The sequence below is a fragment of the Bos taurus genome, chromosome 26 (assembly GCF_002263795.3).
Source record: "Bos taurus isolate L1 Dominette 01449 registration number 42190680 breed Hereford chromosome 26, ARS-UCD2.0, whole genome shotgun sequence".
Lineage (NCBI taxonomy): Eukaryota > Metazoa > Chordata > Mammalia > Artiodactyla > Bovidae > Bos > Bos taurus.
The window spans coordinates 18,198,598-18,220,556 of record NC_037353.1 but is presented as its reverse complement, the minus strand read 5'-3'; the positions used below and the strand labels follow the sequence as shown (position 1 = coordinate 18,220,556).

Here is a 21,959-nt window from a genome sequence, read left to right as displayed (position 1 = left end):
ACAAGCATTAGACCCATGACCCAGTGCACTTCCTAAAGGAGAGGAACAGCAGAGAAGCTGGAAAGATATTTTATTTAGTTAAATAAACTCACAACTGATCTATCAGTCATTTATACTTTAAATGTGAGTTACTTTAATAAAACACTCAAATGTTCATAAAACTAACGTTTTGAACACAACTTTGGAATCAGGGTATTTTATGGAAATGAAATGGTGAGCACGGAGGCCTTTGGTTGGGAGCTTGAGGTCAGAGGGTACTAGAGGATATTAAAGGAAGTGAGGATGTAGTAAAAGATTTAATTTTATCTGGAGATCTGATGGAAAAAGAAGGGAAAAAAGTGCCTCTGAAAAACAAAACCCTTCTGTACTCCTTAATTTCGTATGTTGCTTTACTTCATACTCCCTTTTGAAAATATCAATCACATTAAACAGAAGCTCAGCTAGTCTCCAAGTGTATGTAACCAACCCGTTGGAATCTGCACTTATCAGACTTATAACCAGTGTATAGACAAACATTACTCCTCAAATTCTGGAAGAGAGAAGGCCACTTTTAAAGGAATGAGAGGTGTAAACCAGAGCACATGGAGAAATATTAAAGAAAATGGAATAATTGAGTCTGCTGAAGATTAAATAAAAAAAACTTTCTAGCCTATCATAGTAATCACCATTGTGGAACTACAGAGATGGCATAAATAAGGAAAACAAATTCATCTAGAAAGAATTTCTTTCTTTAATTTTAGTACTTAAAATTTTTAGTAAAACAAGGCTGTATCAAGGAGAAAAAAAAGTTTGCAGATCTAATTTTAAGATAAAACTTTTTCCTCCAAATGAAATTTCAATGAGGAATTATTAAAATTCTATACAGTTTTATGGTTATCAGTGACTAAAATAGTGACTTCATTTTTTTTTTTTTTGGCCATATTGTGAGCTTGTGGGATTCTTAGTTCTCTGACTAGGGAATGAACCTGGGCCATGGCAATGGAAGCCTGGAATCCTAACCACTAGACTATCAAGGAACTCCCAACAGTGACTGCTTAGGTAAGAAAATTTGTCTAACAAAATACAGAACTACTAAGACCTTACAATTTTCACACATTCATAATAATTTTAAGAATTATTTAACTACTAAATCTTACACGGTACCATCACTGCATAGCAAAAAGGAGGGAGAGGGCTGCATCACCCATTCCAATTTACCCTTGACCAAAGGAATATAGAAAATTATAAAGTATACTATCAATAAAGAAAAATGTGTTTAAATTAAACTCTTTTAAAAACTGACATTGAAATTAAGGAGATTAAAATAAGACAAGCAGATACTAAATGTCATTCTTCACTGGAACCAACCTTTTCTACAAAAGACTGCATTGAGGAACTCTTCTGCTTGTCTCTCGAATCGAATGATTTTTGCTTGCTCTTGTTTAAGCAGAGCTTCTTGCCCAGCTCCCGAAGCTGGCTCATCCAGACCGACTAAGTGTCCCTGCAAAAATATTTGATGAAATGTTTGCACAAAAATCCTTCCCCATTCAATATCAAAAGCAGAGATCCAAAATCAAACACAAATGTTAATAACAGATAAATCAGTTTAATACAATTAAAATATTTTAGAACTTCAAGTCAGGATAGTATTTATCGCCACAAAAGTATAAAAGCAAAATGAATATAAAAGATTATTTGGGGTGTTTTTTGAGTATGAATTTTGCTTAAATTTATAGGTTAACTCCAATTAAACTATAATTAAAAACGGGAAAATTTCTTTGAGCATTCACATACATCGGTTCTTGTTATATTTTAGCAACAGTTTACAGACAACCCAACTCACACGAAAAGGTATCTTAAACACAAAATCTCATTTGAGAATCATGTTCGCCCTACCAGCATAACGTGTTTTCTCCAGACACAAAACATTTTTTTAAGGGCCATTAGGACAGAAACTCAAAAATAAAGTACTTGACTTAATAATTCTGTCCCTAGAGTACGATTTTACAAATGGTAGCTTTCAAATCGTTAGTGGGTCAAAACTAGCACTAGGAAAAAAAATTGAATGCATTGTATTATAAGAGTTAAATACTTCGCTATCTTAAGGGTAAACATGTCAACATTATATATATGTATATATATGCTTGAATATGTTTGTAATATAAACATGTGGGTCCTGATCAAAGTTTCAAAATGCCATTCTAGATGACTCTCAGAATATGCTCTCAGATGGCAGAACTGGTCTAGGCTGACAGTGCTTTGCACTTACTTCCACCTTTGCAGTTAATAAATAAATAGTAAATTATGATGACAGAAAACAGTATAAAGAAAAACAAAGTACATATTTTGAGTTCAAGTGCCTATAATTTACTTCACTGCAATGCATCAACACATGCACTTAGTTGTATCATGAAAAACTTTAAAGTGCTCTAAATACTAAAAGAAAATGTGACATACCTTGGCACAATGAAAAGGAAGTAAACGTTCAAGGCACACTATAATTCACAAGTGATTTCCTCAAAAATTTTAAACACACCCAATGATATATGCCATCTACTTTCCATGATTTCCCCATGACTCAACTGTGTCAACAGTCCAATTCAAAATATGTTTTTTGGAAGGACATTATACATCGTAAGCAAATAGTTCACTATGAAGAACTCTCCTGCACACTCAAACTAAAACAATGATTCCTTAACATTTTCCGTAAGACACTGTATGTTTGCCATATTAGTTTAAAATTTCTTAAAATATTTTAAGTGTTACAAAGCATTATAAAAACCTTTATTACAGTTCTCTTTGCCAACATTCTCTTCTATGGATGAAGGAAATTATTAAGAAAGTAACTTTTAGAAATGAATCACAATCTAATTTTGATACAAATTTAACATTTAAAATGTATCAAGAACAGGTATTAGAGAGTTTGATAAAATCCTTATTTGCATTATTACACTTCAATGCCATTCACTGTTTATTGATTTTTAAAAATCAGACATTACATGGCGTAACTATTTAAGTGTCCTTAGCCCTATATTTAGTCAGTAAAGTTGACTTTGAACAGAATTATCTACACTTTATGTTTAACGTAGCATTCAGGCTACTTTCTACCTAAATCAACACAGAGCAACTAATCTAGCATTCAGTAAGGCAACAGCTACATGTCCTTTCTTGAATCAAACATTTACAAATTTTATCAATTTGTACTCTGAAATATACTTTTTAGTTGGTTCATAATAATTGCAGTCATGTCTATTCATTTTGTTTTGTAAATAGTTTCATGGTTTGTAATTCACACACCATACAATTCACTCATTTAAAGTAAAATCCAATGTTTTAGTATATCCATAGAAATGCAGAACCATCACCATAATCTAACTTTAGAACATTTTTATACCCCCAAAGGAATCCCTATATCCAGTAAGAGTCACTCCCCATTTTCCCAACCTTAGTCAACCACTATATTATTTTCTATAAGACTTATCTGTTCTGGAAATTTCACACAATTAGACAATATTTGGGTTTTGGTGACTGACTTCTTTTTCCTAGAATAATGTTTTCAAGGTTCATTCAAGTTGTAGCAGGTATCAATATCTACTTCCTTTTACTGCCAAATAACATTCCACTGTAAGGCTAAACATTTTAACCATTCATCAGCTGATGAACTTTTATGTTGTTTCTACTTTTTACCTACTGTGATATGAATAATGCTGCTTTTAATATCTGTGTACAAATTTTGTGTGGATATATATTTTAATTTCTCTTGGTAGGAGTGGAATTTCTGGATCACATGGTAACTATCAGGAAGTGTCAAACCATGTTCTGAAGTTGTGCACCACTTGACATTTCTAACAGTAATGAGGGTTTCCACTCCACATACTCATGGATATTTGTAATTTTTTGATTACACACATCCTAATACGTAACAAGTGATATATCATGATTTAGACTTGCATTTATTTTCCTAATGACTATTGGTGTTAAACATCTTTTTGTTTGCTTGAATATGAAAGTGATAGTCACTTACTCGTCTCCGACTCTATGTGACTCCCAGAAGCCTCCCACCAGGCTTCAGTCTATGGAATTCTCCAGGCAAGAATACTGGAGTGCATTGCCACACCCTCTCCGAGAGACGTTCCCCATCCGGGGATTGAACCTGGGTCTCCGGCACTGCAGGTGGACTCTTTACTATCTGATGCACCAGGGAAGCCCACTGGCCATTCAAGAATCTCCTTCAGAGAAATATATACTCATACAGTTTGCTTGGTTTTCAATTGGGCTGTTTATCTTTTGGGGTTTCTCTGGTGGCTCAGGGGTAAAGAATCTGCCTGCAATGTAAAAGACACAGGTCTGTGGGTTTGATCCTTGGATCAGGAAGATCCCCTGGAGAAGGAAATGGCAACCCACTCCAGTATTCTTGCCTGGGAAATGCCATGGACAGAGGAGCCTGGAGGGTTACAGTCCACGGGATTGCAAAGAGTTGGACGTGACTTAGCAACTAAACCACCACCACATTTATCTTTTTATTGCTGAGCTGTAAGAATTCTTGATATTCTGGATACAAGTTCATTATCAGATACGTAATTTGCAAATATTTTCTCCCATCCGTGCACTTTCCTGACACTTCACTGATACTATTTTAGCAGTACAAAACTTTTTTAATTTTAATGAATCCCAACTTGTCTTCTTTCTTTTTGGCTATTTGTGCTTTTGCTATTGTATCTAAAAAAAACTAGTGATTAACCCAAGGCTGTGAAGATTTACTCCTATGTTTTCTTCTAAAAGGGCTTCCCTGGTGGCTCAGACAGTAAATAATCTGCCTGCAACGCAGGAGACACGGGTTCATTCCCTGGGTTGGGAAGATCCCTTGGAGAAGGGAATGGCTACCCACTCTAGTACTCTTGCCTGGAGAATTCCGTGGACGTTCTCCATAGAATGGAGGGGCCTGGCGGGCTACTCCATGGGGTCGCTTTACCATTTTAGGACTTACTTTTGGGTCTAAAATCCATTTCGACTAAATTTTTCTGTATGGTGTAAGGAAGGGGTCCAACTTCCTTTGTGAAAAACCACCAGCAATAAAGTTTACTTCTGCATCTCAATTCTGTACCATCAATCTCTATATATCTGTCCTTATGCCAGTACACACTATGTTTATCATTACAGTTTTGTAGTAAGCTTTCAAACTGGGAAGTGCAAGACCTGTCAATTGGTTCTAAGATCGTTTTGGCTATTCAGAGTGCCTTGGATCTTCATATGAATTTATCATTAACTTGGCAATTCCTGCAAAGAAACCAGCTAGGGTCTTGACAGGGAACATGCAGATCATTTGGGGTGAAATGCCATCTTCACAATATTGAGACTTCCTATCCATGAACATCATCTTCTTTAATTTCTTTCAACAATATTTTATCATTTAGAGTGTATGAGTCTTACACTTTTTGTTAAAATTTATTTCTAATATTTTATTTTTAATGCTATTGTAAATGGAATTTTCTTAATTTCATGTTTAGATTGTTCACTGATAATATATAGAAATTCAGCTATTAAAAAAAAAATGCTGTATTCTGCAACTCTGCTGATTCTGATTAAGTCTAATAGTGTTTTATAGATTCCTTAGGATTTTCTACATATAATATCATGTCATTTGCAAACACACTTTTACTTCCTCTTTAATAATCGGGATAATTTTCGTTTCTTTTTATCACTTAACTTCCAAAGCTAGAACCTGTTGTAAAACACCAAACAGAGAAGCGGTTACCTGATTTTAGGGGGAAACTGTTCAGTCTTTTACTATTAGGTATCATGTGAGCTGTGCTTCCCTGGTGGCTCGGTTGTAAAGAATTTGTCTGCCAATGAAAGAGATGTGGGTTCAATCCCTAGATCAGGAAGATCCTCTTGGAAAGGAAATGGCAACAACCCACTCCAGTATTCTTGCCTGGGAAATCATGGATAGAGGAGCCTGGCAGGCTACAGTCCATAGGGTTGCAAAAGCGTCAGATATGACCTAGTGACTAACCAACAACACAGATATATTAGCTGTACATTTCTGTAGGTCAGGCTGATGAAGTGCCCTGCTATTTCAGTTTGCAGGGCATTTTTATGATGAATAGGTATTGGATTTGGGAGGCATCTACTGAGATGACCATGTGATTCCTGTCACTTATTTTATTAACACACTGTATTACAAATTAATTGATTTCGTGGTGTTACACCAACCTTGCATTCCTAAGACAAATCTCACTTAATGGTGGTGTATAACAGTTTTTATACATTGTTAGGTTTGGTTTGCTAATATTTGGTTAAAGATTTTTTGTGATTATACTAGTGTGTAGTTTTACACACTAGTGATACTGGTCTGCAGTTTTCTTTTTGTGTGATGTCTTTGCCTGGTTTTGGTTTTCAAATAATACTGGCCTCACAGAATAAAGAAATGTTCCTTCTTTATATCTTAGACAAGTTTGCAAGAATTGGTATTCTTTAAAAAAACTATCTGGTAGAAATTATCAGTGAACTAACCATATGCTTTTTTTTCCTGAATATTTTAAAATCACTATTTCAATCTCTACTTGTTCTGGGTCATACTAATTTTCTAGGGCTACTATTAATATGGGCTTCCCTGGTAGCTCAGATGGTAAAGAATCTGCCTGCAATGCGGGAATCAATCCTTGGGTTGGGAAGATCCCCTGGAGAAGGGAATGGCAACCCACTCCAGTATTCTTACCTGAAGAATCCCACGGACAAAGGAGCCTAGAGGGCTAGGGGTTGCCAAGATTCAAACACGACCGAGCGACTAACACACATATTATTAATTATACACATTATTAATGTAACTACTATCACAAACTGGGTGGCCTAAAAACAGTAGAAAAGTACTTGTCTCAGAGTTCTGGAGTCTAGAAGTCTAAAATCAAGGTGTCTCCAGGGCCTGCTCCTTCTGAAGGCTCAAGAAGAGAGTCCTTTCTTGCCTCTTTCTAGCTTCTGTTAGTTTCTAGCAATCCTTGGTGTTTCCTGGCTTGTGACAGCATAACTCCAATTTCTTCCTCCATCTTTACATTGCCTTCTTCCCTATGTTATGTGCATCTGTCTTTCCAACTCTCTTTATAAGGATATCAGTCATTGGATTTATGGCCCAACTGAATCCACTAAAACTTCATCTTGACTTCATTACATCTGCAAAGACCTCATTTCCAAATGTCTTAAGGCTTCCCTGGTTGCTCAGATGGTAAAGGATCCACCTGCAATACAGGAAACCCAGGTTCACTCCATGGGTCAGGAAGATGCCTTGGAGAAGGGAATAGCTTCCCACTCCAGTATTTCTGCCTGGAGAATTTCATGGATAGAGGAGCCTGGTGGGCTATATACTCCATGGAGTCACAAAGAGTTGGACACGACTGAGCAACTAACACTCACAGGTACCAGGGATTAGAACTTCAACATTATCTTTTTTGGAGGAAGGCGGACACAATTCAATCTGCAACATATATCTGATCAGATTTTCTATTTCTTCTCGTGCCAGTTTTAGTAGTCTGTGTCTCTGTAAGCATGTACCTATTTTATATAATTATCTAATCTTTTGGCATACATATTATCAATTGTACTCCTCTTATAATCCTTTTTATTGCTCTAAGGTCAGTGGCGATTTCCCCTGTATCACTTGTGATTTAGTAATTTGAATCTTCTTTTTACTCTGATTGGCATTAAATAAGGGTTTTCTCAACTATTGACATTTTCATAGAACCAACTTTTAGTTATGACAATATTCTCTATTTTACTATTTATTTCTGCTCTACTCATGCCCTTATTTCTGCTTACTTACGGTTTAATTTGCTCTTCTTTTTCTAGTCCCAAAGTGGACAGTTAGAATAATGATTTGAAAGCTTTTTCATTTAACGTAGGCATTCATAGCTATAAATTACCTTCTAAGTACTGACAGCTATATCTCATAAGTTTTGGTATGTTTTGGTTTTGCTTTTATTTATCTCAAACTATTCTCTACTCCTTTGTGATTTCTTCTGTGATCCACTGGTTACTTAGAAGTGCTTTAATTTCCACAGATTTGTGAATTCCTTACATTACTCTGTAACTGATTTCCAATTTCATTCCACTGTGACTGGAAAACATACTTTGTATAATTGCAATTCTTTAAAAAAAAATTTTTTTTATGGCCCAGCATATAGTCTCTCCTAGAGAATGTTTTGTGTGCACTTGAGAAAAATGAGTATTTTGCTCTTGTTTGGTGGAGTGTTCTATAGATATCTACTAAATTTAGTTGATTCATAGTGTTGTTCAAGTCCTCCATGTTTGTTGATCTTCTGCCTACTCTATCCATTATTGAAAGTGGACTACTAATGTGTCCATCTATTACTGTTGAATTGTCTATTTCTCCCTTCAATTCCATAGCATTTTGCTTCATGCATTCTGGGGGTCTACTGTTAGGAGAGAATATAGTTATAGATTGACCCTTTTCTTGTTTTCTCAAAATGTCCATCTTTATCTTTAATTCCCCAGCAGTGTGTAGCCTCTGATACCACTTCTCAGAGGATGCTGTCTTGAGCGTGCAGTCTCTGTCCACCAGGAATAACTATGGGTTTAGATTGGCTCCCTTTGGCAGTTTTTTTCTTGAATCTCTCCTTTGTAAGCTTCTGGTTGGTCTGCCTATAGTGGTTTCCCAACCCAGATAACAGTCTCTACTAACTGTCCTACTATTTTTGCCACACCCTGCAGAATAACTGCACCTCAGTCTGATCCAAGAAAAGTGGAGCCTTGTTGCAGGGGCAGGGTGTTGCCAGTCTTTGAGGCCTGTTCCAATCCCAGGAGGGCACTTTCTTGCTGTTTTTCTGGTTCTCTCTTTAAACTTCTAACTTGTTTGCCATTTCACTTGTTGCTATTAGCACAAGGAATTACCAGCCTCCTTTTAACTGTTCGCCACAAAGATCATAATTTTCAACATCTTGTTGCAAGCTCTGTTTCAAATAAAGTTAGTCTTCTTAGGAGAGCTACAGAGGTCTCTATTCTTAAGGCCCCCCTCTCCCTTAGGAATAACCTTTCTGACACTCTGCACAGGAACTGGGGGCTGGGAGAGTGACTCACTTCTCTCAGAGTGACATCTGTGCTCTGTGAGTGGGGGTGCCAGATAACTTGCCCTTCTTGGATGAGGCCTGGCCCAGCAACTGAGGCCTAGTATTCTTAGCCTGCTATGTTTACAGTAGACTTCCACTCACAATAAAGGCTGAGTGAGGAAAGGGGGCCCTGGGCCCTTTTACTTGATCTGTCTGGATGAAAGTTTCTGCAATAAGAATCCCGAATGAATAAAAAATGCCCACAGTTTTTCTCTCCTGTTCAGAGTACAGCTTCTCTCAAACTGAGGTCAGGGAAGTAAGTAGGAGTGGGTCATAGCTCAAATGTCTTAGACTCTTGTTCTTACAAAGATTAAATAGATTTTTTTTTGGAACAAATGATTCTCCATTTGCTTTATGCCCTTAAGATAACTATTTTCCAAGTTTATATGTCCTTTTAAAATAATTTTCACAAAATAGTTGTTTTAATTAAAACAATCTTAACCATATTACAACCAAAGATGAAAAATACAGCACAATATCATGTATTTTTTCAAGTGCATCTGGCCATGAAGTTAAAAATTTACAGCAACGACGTATAAACAAAATGTAGTTCATCCTCCCTCATTGTAGCTAAGCATACCAAAATTAAATGAACCAATGAGAACAAAAATGTTTCTATGACACAGAGCTGAAAAAGCTAATACAATAGTCAGGAGATAGGAAGTTAATTCATGTGATGTCTCCTCCCTCATACATGAATTCTAAAAGGAAACATTATGTATTGTGTGGCAAAAACAATAAAATGATATGACATACTATAAACAAAAAAACCAGTGTTCTTTGCATTTATTATCATTCCTTACCAAACAAATTCTTGGCCCAGAACTAAATAGGAATAAAACGACATCAGAACTGGAATTTATATCACCTATGAGTTGCTTCCTTCAGAATTCAAGAATTAGTCTACGCAGACTGGTTGGTTCACAGTCAGAGGTAATTCTGTCCTACCAGAATCTACTACGAGCTTCTTGAAAGCATACATGCCTAGAACATACTCCCAGAGCTTTCGATTCTGTAACTCTGGGGTAGGGAGTAGTCACGTTTTTTAAAAGCTCTCTCCTTAATAAGGACCTGTAAAAAGGCATCATTAGTTCACACTTTAAAAACTATTACATATTTATAGTAAGTCTTTGTATTTGGGAAGGCAAATTCCATTTGTCACTTATATTTTCCGAAATGTCCTGGCTATTCAACCTTTATTCCATCAGACTGCATTTAAAATTACTCAGTCAATTCTGTTCCCACTACCACTAGTTCTCCAAAGAAGACGTTTTGATCTGATTAGCACTATATTTAGAAGGTAATTCAGGAAAAAGCAACATCCTTAAAGATATCCAGTCGTCTTTCTCAGGAACTGCTTTACATTTATTTTAAAATTTAATGGATCTCAAAATTCTACTGGACTACAGGAGATCAAACCAGTCAATCCTAAAGGAAATCAGTCCTGAATATTCACTGGAAGGACTGATGCTGAAACTGAAGCTCCAATCCTTTGGTCACCTGATGCAAAGAACTGACTCCTTGGAAAAGACCCTGATGCTGGGAAGATTGAAAGCAGGAAAAGAAGGGGACGACAGAGGATGAGATGGTTGGATGGCATCACCAACTTGATGGACATGAATTTGAGCAAGCTCTGGGAGATGGTGAAGGAAAGGGAGGCCTGGTATGCTGCAGTCCATGGGGTCGCAAAGAGCAGACACGACTGAGCAACTGAACTGAACTGAAAATTCTGTTGTTAACTCATGTAGTTCCCACATATTTATTATTTTACATTTTAGTATTATGAAATGTTTATTTTCTAAGTGCTAGTGTTGGGAAAATGAACAACGTGTGTGTATGTGCATGTAAAACTTAATTTTGTATACAGCTTTCAGGGAAAACTATGTCATCAATTTCAGTTGCTATGTTCTCTGGTAGCCTCACCAGTTTATGTCACTTTTCCAGCATCCTTTTAAGGAAACTCCTTTTAAGGGAGCTGTGGCGAGCTGTCAGCACATTGTGGTCTTATGACTCATCACCAAAAGCAGGAAAAAGATACACTGAATGGGCTGGGATCTTCTTCAACAGAAAAGCCCTCAAATTCTGTATTAAGCTTCTGGTTATCTAAAAATATGTAATCCATATAATTTATTTTTATCTTTATTACATTTGGGGGAATAACAAAGAAATAAACATCTAAAAGATGTTTCCAAATAGGTTTACTCTATAACATTTCTCTACAACTAAAAAGTACTATCTTTCTGTACTACTAGAAACGCTAAATAAATTTCTTCATGCTAAACTGACACTACAAAACACTGCTAAGGGAAATAACACATGATGTGCATAAAAATGAGATAAACCATAATCATAAATTGAAAGGTTTAATACTGCTAATTCTCTCCACACTGATCCACAGATTCGGCACAACCCTAATAAAATCTTAATAGGTCTTTTTTAAGAATTGATAAGTTAAAAACATATAGGATCTAGAGCAAGTTTGAAAAAGAAAATAAATGGGATTCGTACTACTTGATTTCAAGATATAAAGATAGAGCAGTAACGATACTGTAGTATTGGTGTAAGGACACACACATACAGTTCAATGGCACAGGACAGAGTTCAAAACACGCCTACATGGTGCATTATCAACTGACCTAAAGACGCCAAAATAATTCCGTCTGGAGCGGGGGAGGAAGTCTTTTCAACAAATGATGCTGGAACTGGATTACCTTACAGAATACAATAAACCTCAATACTTACCTCATACAACATATACAAAAATTAACCAGAAATGAATAATAAATCAAAATATAAGAGTTAACATCACTAAACTTTCAGAAGAAAATATGAAATTTCCTTGTGCTTGACAATGGATTAGGCAAACATTTCTTGAAAAGGACATAAAATCCTGAGTTTTAAGAGAAAAAACTGATGAGAGGTTTTACACAGGATATATAAAGAACTTTTACAGCTTAGCAAGTATTTTTAAAAAGCAAGAAATTTATACTGTGTTTCACAGAGATATGTACAAAGAAAGACGCTCAACACACTAGTCACCAGGGAAATGAAAATGAAAATCACAATGAGGTACCACTACAGACCTACCAGAATAGGTAAAGTTTAAAAGACCAATTATATAAAAATGTTGGCAAAATGTGCAACAGTGGAATTCCCATACACTGCTGATAGAAACACAGTCACTTTGGTGAAATACATGACAGTATAAGGTTAAATGTGCAATTACAATATTACCCAGCAATTCCAATTCTAGGTATTGAATCCCTGAGAAATGAAAATATATGCCCAAAGACTTACATGTGAATAAGCCTAATAGCCAACATCTGAAAACAATTCAAATTCTACTTAAAAAGAAAAAATGGATAAATAGTAGCATATTCACACCCACAGAGACTTACTTAGCAATAAAAAGAAACAAAACGTCATATACAAAATCAGGAATAAATATTTAAAAGTTATGCTAAGTGAAAGAAGTAAAAAATAAAAGACTATATACCTATAATTCCTAAAACATAAAATTCTAGAAAAGATAAAATTATAAAATTGCTGGGGTCTGTGGGTCCAATAAAGTGATTGATTACAAAAGGGCAGGAGGAAACATTTTAAGGTGAAGAAACTGTCCTTGTACCTTGACTGTGATGGCAGTTATCAATTGTATACACATATTGAAATGCATTATCTGTACTCTAAAATGAATTTTTATTTCATTATGTATAAATATTACCTCAATAAAAATCATTCCAAATAGATTCAGGGTATTAAAAATGCTAGATACTGAATGTATCACTGAATTGTGACTCCTGAACTACCACATGAAATCAAAGAAATGACCTTTACTTACATTTTCAGAGTCATAAAGAAATGTGACACATTTCCAAAAACTCACGCACGTATCTTTCTCTTCAAGCAAGCATATTTGGAGGTTAAAAAAAAACAGTATCTTTTACTTGCCATCCACTTCTTTGCATAGTATTCTGACTGGGTATGTCAACGGCCACGAAATGGTGGCATTTTGATACTTTTTTCTATATCCTTAGATATAAATGAAGATAAGGCTGATTATTGCACAACATTTGGTCTTTGCCAATAAAGCTATATTATTTGGACTAAAAAGTAGGTATATGCATTAACAATTCCTCACCAAAGAAACCAGATTTCCCCTACAAAAACAGAAACCAGTTTTGGAACACAGAAAAGACCAAATATCCTGTACTAGACAGTAAATAAAAAAGATCAAAAAATGACGGGGACATGTCAAAAAGACATGGGAGGTTAGCTTGAAGAGGCCCTGACTAACCAGATTTAGGACACTACATGATAACCTACTGAATAGAGAGAGAATCTTGACTCCACACTGGCAGAGGGAAGAGAAAACTCTTCCTCAGTGCTGTCGTTCAGTCGCCAAGCAGTGTCCAACTCTTTGCAACCCTTGAACTGCAGCACACCAGGCTTCCCTGTCCAGCACTCTCTCCTGGAGTTTACTCAAATTCGTCCATTAACTTGGTGATGCCATCCAACCATTTTATCCTCTGTTGCCATCTTTTCCTTCTGTCCTCAATCTTTCCCAGCGTTAGTGTTTTTACCAATGAGTTAGCTCTTTGCATCAAGTGGTCAAAGTATTGGAGCTTCTGCTTCAGCATCAATCCTTCCAATGAATATTCAAGGTTGATTTCCTTTAGGATTGACTGGTTTGATCTTGCAGTCCAAGGGACTCTCAAGAGTCTTCTCCAGCACCACAGTTTGAAAGCATCAATTTTTTGGCGCTCACATTGGTACTAGAAAAACCATAGCTTTGACTATAGAGACTTTTGTTGGCAAAGTGACATTTCTGCTTTTTTAATATGCTGTCTAGGTTTGTCATAGCTTCTCTTCTAAAGAGTAAGCATCTTAATTTCGTGGCTGCAGTCACCGTCTGTAGTGATTTTGGAGCCCAAGAAAATAAAATTTGTTACTGTTTCCACTTTTTCCATCTATGTGCCATGAGGTGACAGGACTGGATGCCACGATCTTAGTTTTTTGAATGCTGAGTTTTAAGCCAGCTTTTAAAGCCAATTAAACAATTTATTAATAGAAGAAATAATGGAGTCAGAAAGATCACTATTTTCAAATCACTGGAAAAATAACTTAATCCAGCAAAAAACTACCATCAATACTAAAACTGAAATGATCAAAGTTTGGTGAGGAAAAACTATTACAGTCACTCAAAGTATCTATGTACAAATTACTTATTAATTATAAGGGGGAAAACAGTTAACATTTCAGTGGAGAAACCCAATGGGCATAAACCTTGTCAAAGTTAAAATCACTTACTAAACTGACACTGTGTGTATTTCATGATGTGATGGACTCATAAGGATATCACTGGATATTCCTGATAAAAGATCATGACCTGAATTTAATAATGAAGGAACTATCGAAAACCTAAATTAAGAGACATTCTACAAAATGAATGACCTACACTCTTCAAAAACATAAATGTCATTAAAAATACAGAAATAAAAGGCTGAGGAACCATTCTAGATCAAAAGAGACTAAAGAGTAATGAATCTCAAATTCAATGAATAATCTTAAATTGGATTTTGGGTTAAAGGAGTAGGTAAAAAACTATTAAGTCACTGGGACAACTGGGAAAAATTAAATGAGATTCATAGATTAGACAATATATCTAAGCTAACTTTCCTGACTTTTGGTAACTGTACTGTGTAGTTAACTAAGTGGATATCCTTAGTCTTAGGAAATAGAAAAATAAACATGAAAATACTTAGGAGGAAAGGGATATGAGGGATATGATGTCTACAACTTACTTTCATATGGTTCAGGAAGATGCGGGTGTGTGTGATATGCAATATTTGTGAAAGAGAAAGATGAACAATGAATTAACAAGGCAAATATGGCAAAGTAAGTGGCAATCTAGGTAAAGGGCACACGAAAATTTTCGTGCCATTCTTTTACCTTTTTTATAAATGTGCAATTATTGAAAGTTAAAAGTTTAAAAAAGTCAGGTGGACAAATGTTGAACTCTACTTTCCTTCCACAAGCCAAGTCTTCCTTGTTTCTCTCCTACTCTCTTCTCTATAATCCTAGCTCTCTTGCCATTAAATTATATTTGCTTGTGTTGTTGCTCTGATACACAGAGGAAGAAAAACACAGAGAGCAGTAAATAGGATACGGAAATTAATAAATTTCAGCATTCTCTTAATTCCAACAACCTGATGGAAGATACTCAAAATGGAATAAAATGTTTTGTCAAGGGCCAGAGAGTAAATACTTGAGGCTTTGCAAGTCACATACAGTCTCTGTAACACCTCATTCTTCCCCCTTCAAAACTACTTCTTTAAGCTTGTAGGCATTACAAAAACAGACTGTGGGCTGGATTTTCTGATCCCTGACAGAATATTAAAGTTCTCTAAGAACTATATAAAAGTAGCTCTACTGATCCCTGAAACAGCAAGGACATTACTGAATAAATGAAGCAACAAAATTGTATGAGCATGGTAGTTAGTTGTCAGGGCAATAAATAGTTAATAAAGTTAAACTTTAAACAAAAAATAAAGATTTAACATTTCTTAAAGTTTCTTTTCTAACTCTAAAGTTTGTCACCTTTGAGTTTGCCTGGGGGGAGTAAGAATGGGGGAGATCACTTACATAGCTGCTTATTTTCAAGACACAACATCTTAGGAAAAGTAATGAAAGAAAAAATAACAAGTTTCACTTGGGAAAGGTTAAGAAGGCCTAGACTTAAGAAGTGTGATACAAAACCGATGGGGTAACATTTTAGAGCTGTTCCTGTCAAAATTCAAGACCATTCCCACGCTGTAATGGGGTTCATTACAGCGTGGGAATTTCAGTTCAGTTCAGTCGCTCAGTCGTGTCCGACTCTTTGCGACCCCATGAATCGCAGCACGCCAGGCCTCCCTGTATATCACCAACTCTGGAGTTCACTCAAACTCACATCCATCGAGTTGGTGATGCCATCCAGCCATCTCATCCTCTGTTGTCCCCTTTTCCTCCTGCCCCCAATCCCCCTAGGATCAGAGTCTTTTCTAATGAGTCAACTTTTCGCATGAGGTGGCCAAAGTATTGGAGTTTCAGCTTTAGCATCAGTCCTTCCAAAGAACACCCAGGACTGATCTTCAGAATGGACTGGTTAGATCTCCTTGCAGTCCAAGGGACTCTCAAGAGTCTTCTCCAACACCACAGCTCAAAGGCATCTATACTTCGGCGCTCAGCTTTCTTCACAGTCCAACTCTCACATCCATACATGACCACAGGAAAAACCATAGCCTTGACTAGACGGACCTTTGTTGGCAAAGTAATGTCTCTGCTTTTGAATATGCTATCTATGTTGGTCATAACGTTTTCTTCCAAGGAGTAAACATCTTTTAATTTCATGGCTGCAGTCACCATCTGCAGTGATTCTGGAGCCCCAAAAAATAAAAGTCTGAGACTATTTCCACTGCTTCTACATCTATTTGCCATGAAGTGATGGGGCCAGATGCCATGATCTTCGTTTACTGAATGTTGAGCTTTAAGCCAACTTTTTCAGTCTCCTCTTTCACTTTCATCAAGAGGCTTTTTAGTTCCTCTTCACTTTCTCCAAATTTAAATAGTGTTAAAAAAAAAAATCCATACCACATAGTAAATCTATGAATTAAAAGCATATGTATGCATGCAGGTTTTGTAATAATTATTTTTAAAAGACCTATGCAAGTAGAACATGGAGCTACAGCTACAGCCATGTCTGCTACCAATGGCTTACTGACATTTCAAGCAATAAGCTAATAAGAGCTGACAAGATGCAACTCATTGATTCAAATGCCACTCTTCTATGCTTATTATTTTAAATGCCATCAAGTCTTAGGGAAAAGGACTCCACCATTTTACATGCCTGTATTTTTTAAGGTCAGTTATCTAAAAGGAAAGCTTCTTATTTTGTGTAAATTACTGCTTTTTACATTAACTAAATATGAATTGTTGGGCTTAATACAATGTTTACTGTATGTCAATGTTATCTTCGGGCTTCTCTGGTGGCTCAGCTGCTTAAGAATCCACCAACAATGTGGGAGACCTGGGTTGGGAAGATCCCCTGGAGAAGGGAATGGCTACCCACTACAGTATTCTGGCCAGGAGAATTTCATGGACTGTATAGAGCATGGAGCCACAAAGAGTTGGACACAACTGAGTGACTTTCACTTTCAACATTATTTTCAATTTTGTTAAGCAGACCAATAGGTTAAAGAATAGGAAAATGACGAAGTTTGAAGCCTGCCTACATATCAAGAGTTAAATACAGTATTAAAAATGTCCAATAAATGTACCACAAATGATTCTTATCAGTATATCTAATTGTTATTATTGTACATGGAAATTAAGCCTAAAGTGCAAGTAGTAACAAATGACTATTCAGTTCAGTTCAGTCACTCAGTCATGTCCGACTCTCTGCGACCCCATAAATCAAAGCACTCCAGGCCTCCCTGTCCATCACCAACTCCCGGAGTTCACTCAAACTCACGTCCATAGAGTCGGTGATGCCATCCAGCCATCTCATCCTCTGTCGTCCCCTTCTCCTCCTGCTCCCAATCCCTCCCAGCATCAGAGTCTTTTCCAATGAGTCAACTCTTCACATAAGGTGGCCAAAGTACTGGAGTTTCAGCTTTAGTATCATTCCTTCCAAAGAACACCCAGGACTGATCTCCTTTAGAATGGACTGGTTGGATCTCCTTGCAATCCAAGGGACTCTCAAGAGTCTTCTCTGACACCACAGTTCAAAAGCATCAATTCTTCGGCGCTCAGCTTTCTTCACAGTCCAACTCTCACATCCATACACGACCACTGGAAAAACCATAGCCTTGACTAGACGGACCTTTGTTGGCAAAGTAATGTCTCCGCTTTTGAATATGCCATCTAGGTTGGTCATAACTTTCCTTCCAAGGAGTAAGCATCTTTATTACTATTTTATTTAATTCACCAGGATCTATAATCAGAACTTGCTGTTAGTTTTTCTTCCGTTAGACATGTATAGTTTTTAAAACTATTTTCTTTTGCTAACTACTACCTTTTAAACATTACATGAGAATGAAGCAGGGAACTTTACTCTCAATGACAGAGCTCTGGTTCTGGGCAAGCAGGTTGTCAGTATTCCCTGGTGTCTCAGTGGTAAAGAATCTGCCTGCAATGCAGGAGACCAGGGTTTGATCCCTGGGTTGGGAAGATCCCCTGGAGGAGGAAATGGCAACCCACTCCAGTATTCTTGCCTGGAAAATCCCATGGACAGAGAAGCCTGGCCGGGTACAATCCACAGGGTCACACAGAGTCGGACATGACTGAAGCGACTAAGCAACAGCAACAAAGCAGGTTGGAGGATTTAAATCTCCTTTAATTTCATTAGCCACCAATATTCCATATGCAAGGAGGGATCCATTTTTTACTTCTCTGGTATACTCTGGTTTACCAAGAATCAGACTTTTATCAAATTTGCCAAATAACTAGTGTATCTGCTTAATTCTAACCACATAATATTGGATAGAACTGATCTCCAATTAATGATTTCTCTGAATCTCTATGTTTGTCTTAGGGGAAAAAAGTCCACAGACTGGGAGTATATATTAAAAAAACACAACACACACACACACATGCATACACACAAATCACCCGCCTGCCCGCCAGAAAAAAAACTCTTTGATACTGAATCTTGGATGAGCACTGATTCACCGTGTCAAGTGGTTTTCCTTAATCTTTTAAAATAATATATATAAAAGCCTCTGGAAATACAACAAGGTTAGGTCTTGCAATTTAGATTTGTACACTTAACTTCATAAGTAATTAATCATGTACTAATGTCTGGTATTCATTCAACTTATCCTGTATTTATTTAAGTCTCCTACGTAAATAACTCTTAAACTTCTCAGATTTGCTTCTTCTTTCTCAGTCCTAACAGACAAGCACTATATTCATACATTTTTCTTCCACAGTTCCATTTACATAATAGGTACTGTGAATACTTATTGAGTTGTGGTTCTCTAGGACAAGATGACAGACAAGTCTTTATCAGCAGTGTTGAATATGCCCAAACTGATACATTCAGCATAAATACATGCTGTAGAATACAATCAGAAAATAATAACTTAGATTTAGCATCTGCTCTTACTATAAATTTCAATGTGCTAAAATTGAAATAAAAATTAAAATGTAAGAAGGATATCTCTAAAACTTCTAATTAGTGCATACTCACAAAAGAGGAAATGACGAAATGTTCAAAGTAAACACAACATGACAGGCTAATAATAGGCATGAAAAGTATCTAGTTACATGATTCCTGAGAATAGATGGGCACCGAAAGAGAGAGAATCTTGAAAGTGAAAAGTGAAAGTGAAGTCGCTCAGTCTAGTCCGCCTCTTTGTGACCCCATGGACTGTAGCCCGCCAGCTTCCTCCATCCATAGGATTTTCCAGGCAAGAATACTGGAGTGGGTGCCATTTCCTTCTCCAGGGGATCTTCTTGACTTACTCCAATCTTATTGCTGGTTACTTACAAAAATAAATTCTATGCCTCTCCTGTGTCTGTCTATCCAGACCTATATATTCTTCAAAAATGTACCACAAGTCCTAACTTCTTAGAACATTCTCCTAACATGATTGTCAAATACTGAACTTACTAATAATAGCCTTATAATAAACTTAAAGAGCATAAACAATTCATATTTGTATACAAAATCCCATCTCGCATTATCCTTAGTTATTAAAACATCCATAACTCTTTACAACAGCTATCTCCATCTCAGCCAAGTACAAGAATATCCATTATCATACACTGACTCATCGCTTAAAATTAGTCCATGTTTAAGGATATGAAACACTGAAAGTAATTTTTAATTCTTTCTCTCTCTCCAGTACTCCTTCACTACTATTGGATCAGCTCTTCATGCTATCAACACAACCCTACAATTAATAACAGCATCACAAGATAGCTTCTGACATAGAAATACAGGTGTATGTGTACATATATTTAAGTATTAACACACATATTTTGTAGCTCAGACAACTAAGGAGGTCTAGAAGCAATGATGTTCTAGTACAATGAGTATACCTAGTGTTTTGCTATCTTACACAATTTTCCAAATTAAAAAAACAAGGAAGAATGGATCAGTTCAGTTGCTCAGTCGTGTCCGACTCTTTGCGACCCCATGGACCGCATCACGCCAGGCCTCCCTGTCCATTACCAACTCCTGAAGTCTACCCAAACTCATGTCCATCAAGTCGGTGATGCCATCCAACCATCTCATTCTCTGTTGTCCCCTTCTCCTCCCGCCCCTAATCTTTCCCAGCATCAGGATACATGTATATTTATGGCTGAGTCTCTTCACTGGTCACCTGAAACTGTCAAAACACTGTTAATTGGCTATACCCCAAAGCAAAATGTTTTTGGTGTTTAAGAGAAAAAAAAAAGAAATGAGGATTCCTTGGCAAAATCCAAGGTTCTGATAGAGAAAGCAAAGGTAAGTGTGGAACAGTTTTCGGGGCAAAAAGGTAAAGACTGATAGAAACGTGATAAACAAAAAAAAAGATGAAAAGCCAACCAGAATGGGCTTTCAATGGACAAATGTAAAACAACTCAAACTACAAAATAAATAATGATTGCAATAAATTATAATCCAAAGAACAAAATAAGAATTCATGAGTCAATACTGACAGGTAAACAACAAAAACATAAATAGGGAAGGGAAACATCTTCCTTACAGTAAGATTTCAACAAATAGAGTTTGAAGAAATAATAGAACTAGGGAAGCATCATTTGGTAAACACCATGCTAGTATTTTTTTTCAGACAAGATTAATCAATTGATGCTAAAATTATGATGAGAAAAAAATACTTACAAAATCTCAAAGTATGTCTCCACAAGATACCTATCAAGCACAAAAGGGAAAAAAGCAGAAACCCTACAGTATAGGAAACTTGGCAGACACAGTCTTAACCAAGTGATCAAATTAAACATCACCAAGTGTTTCCTGATATGGTGCACTAAGGATGACACCCCGTCAATTCTGTGCAATTCTTGCATAACCTGAATTCAATTATAAGGACTATCAGACAAACTGAGGAACCATGAGACAAATCAATTTGCTAGCATTCTTCAAAAGTGTCAACATCATGAAAGGCAAAGAAAAACAGAACTATTAGACTAAAGGAGACAAAGCAGACATGACAGCCATATAACAAAGTGTGGTCCTAGATTGACTCCCGGACCAGAAACATGACTCTATTGGGGTAACTGGTGAATTCTGAAAGATATGCAGATTACAGTACTTTATCAGTGTTTATCTCCTGATTTTTATCATTGTATTGTGGTTACATAAGACATTATCATTTGGGAAACCTAGGTATAGAGGAATTTATTATTTTTGCAAGTGTTTTATATATCTAAAATTATTTCAAAAAGAAGCTAAGAAAAAGTATAAAAGCCTCATAAGTGTATAGTACACAGAAAGCTTTTCGTGTATATACTTGGTGTATGTAAGCAGTCAAAACAGTTAGCTATAATATTATAATTCTCCAACCTCATTATGTACACTGACTTCTTATTCATTTAGTACACATTTTAGAGTATATACTACATGCCCAACAAACAGGAAAGGAAGGAAAGGGAGAAGCCAAGTAAGGCAGGCAGGTAGACACTCACTCGTTAATGGACTCCTAGCACAACTGAGACTGGCTATTTCAAATATACTCATGCCCCTTTACACTCTTATTCTCTTCCTCTTCCAAACTGAGTAATTTCAAATACCACTTAATTCTTACTCTACCATTTTCCATATTCATGTTTCTAGCTTTGTAATCAAAATCCACGTACTCTAAAAACTTGGATCCA

At 36.4% G+C, this 21,959-nt stretch overlaps 1 protein-coding gene across 14 annotated transcripts in view; it reads right to left on the bottom strand.

Moving 5' to 3' along the window:
• LCOR (ligand dependent nuclear receptor corepressor) overlaps positions 1 to 21,959 on the bottom strand; it is a 133,537-nt gene that overhangs the window by 46,217 nt on the left and 65,361 nt on the right. For 10 of the 14 annotated variants that reach the window (XM_024985870.2, XM_024985875.2, XM_059882006.1 and 7 more), the window contains one exon: positions 1,348 to 1,480. The exons of the other annotated variants lie outside the window; for them this stretch is intronic. In XM_024985870.2, the coding sequence (XP_024841638.1) occupies positions 1,348 to 1,480 (133 nt within the window). The remainder of the gene's footprint in view (positions 1 to 1,347; positions 1,481 to 21,959) is intronic. 14 annotated transcript variants of the gene reach the window in all.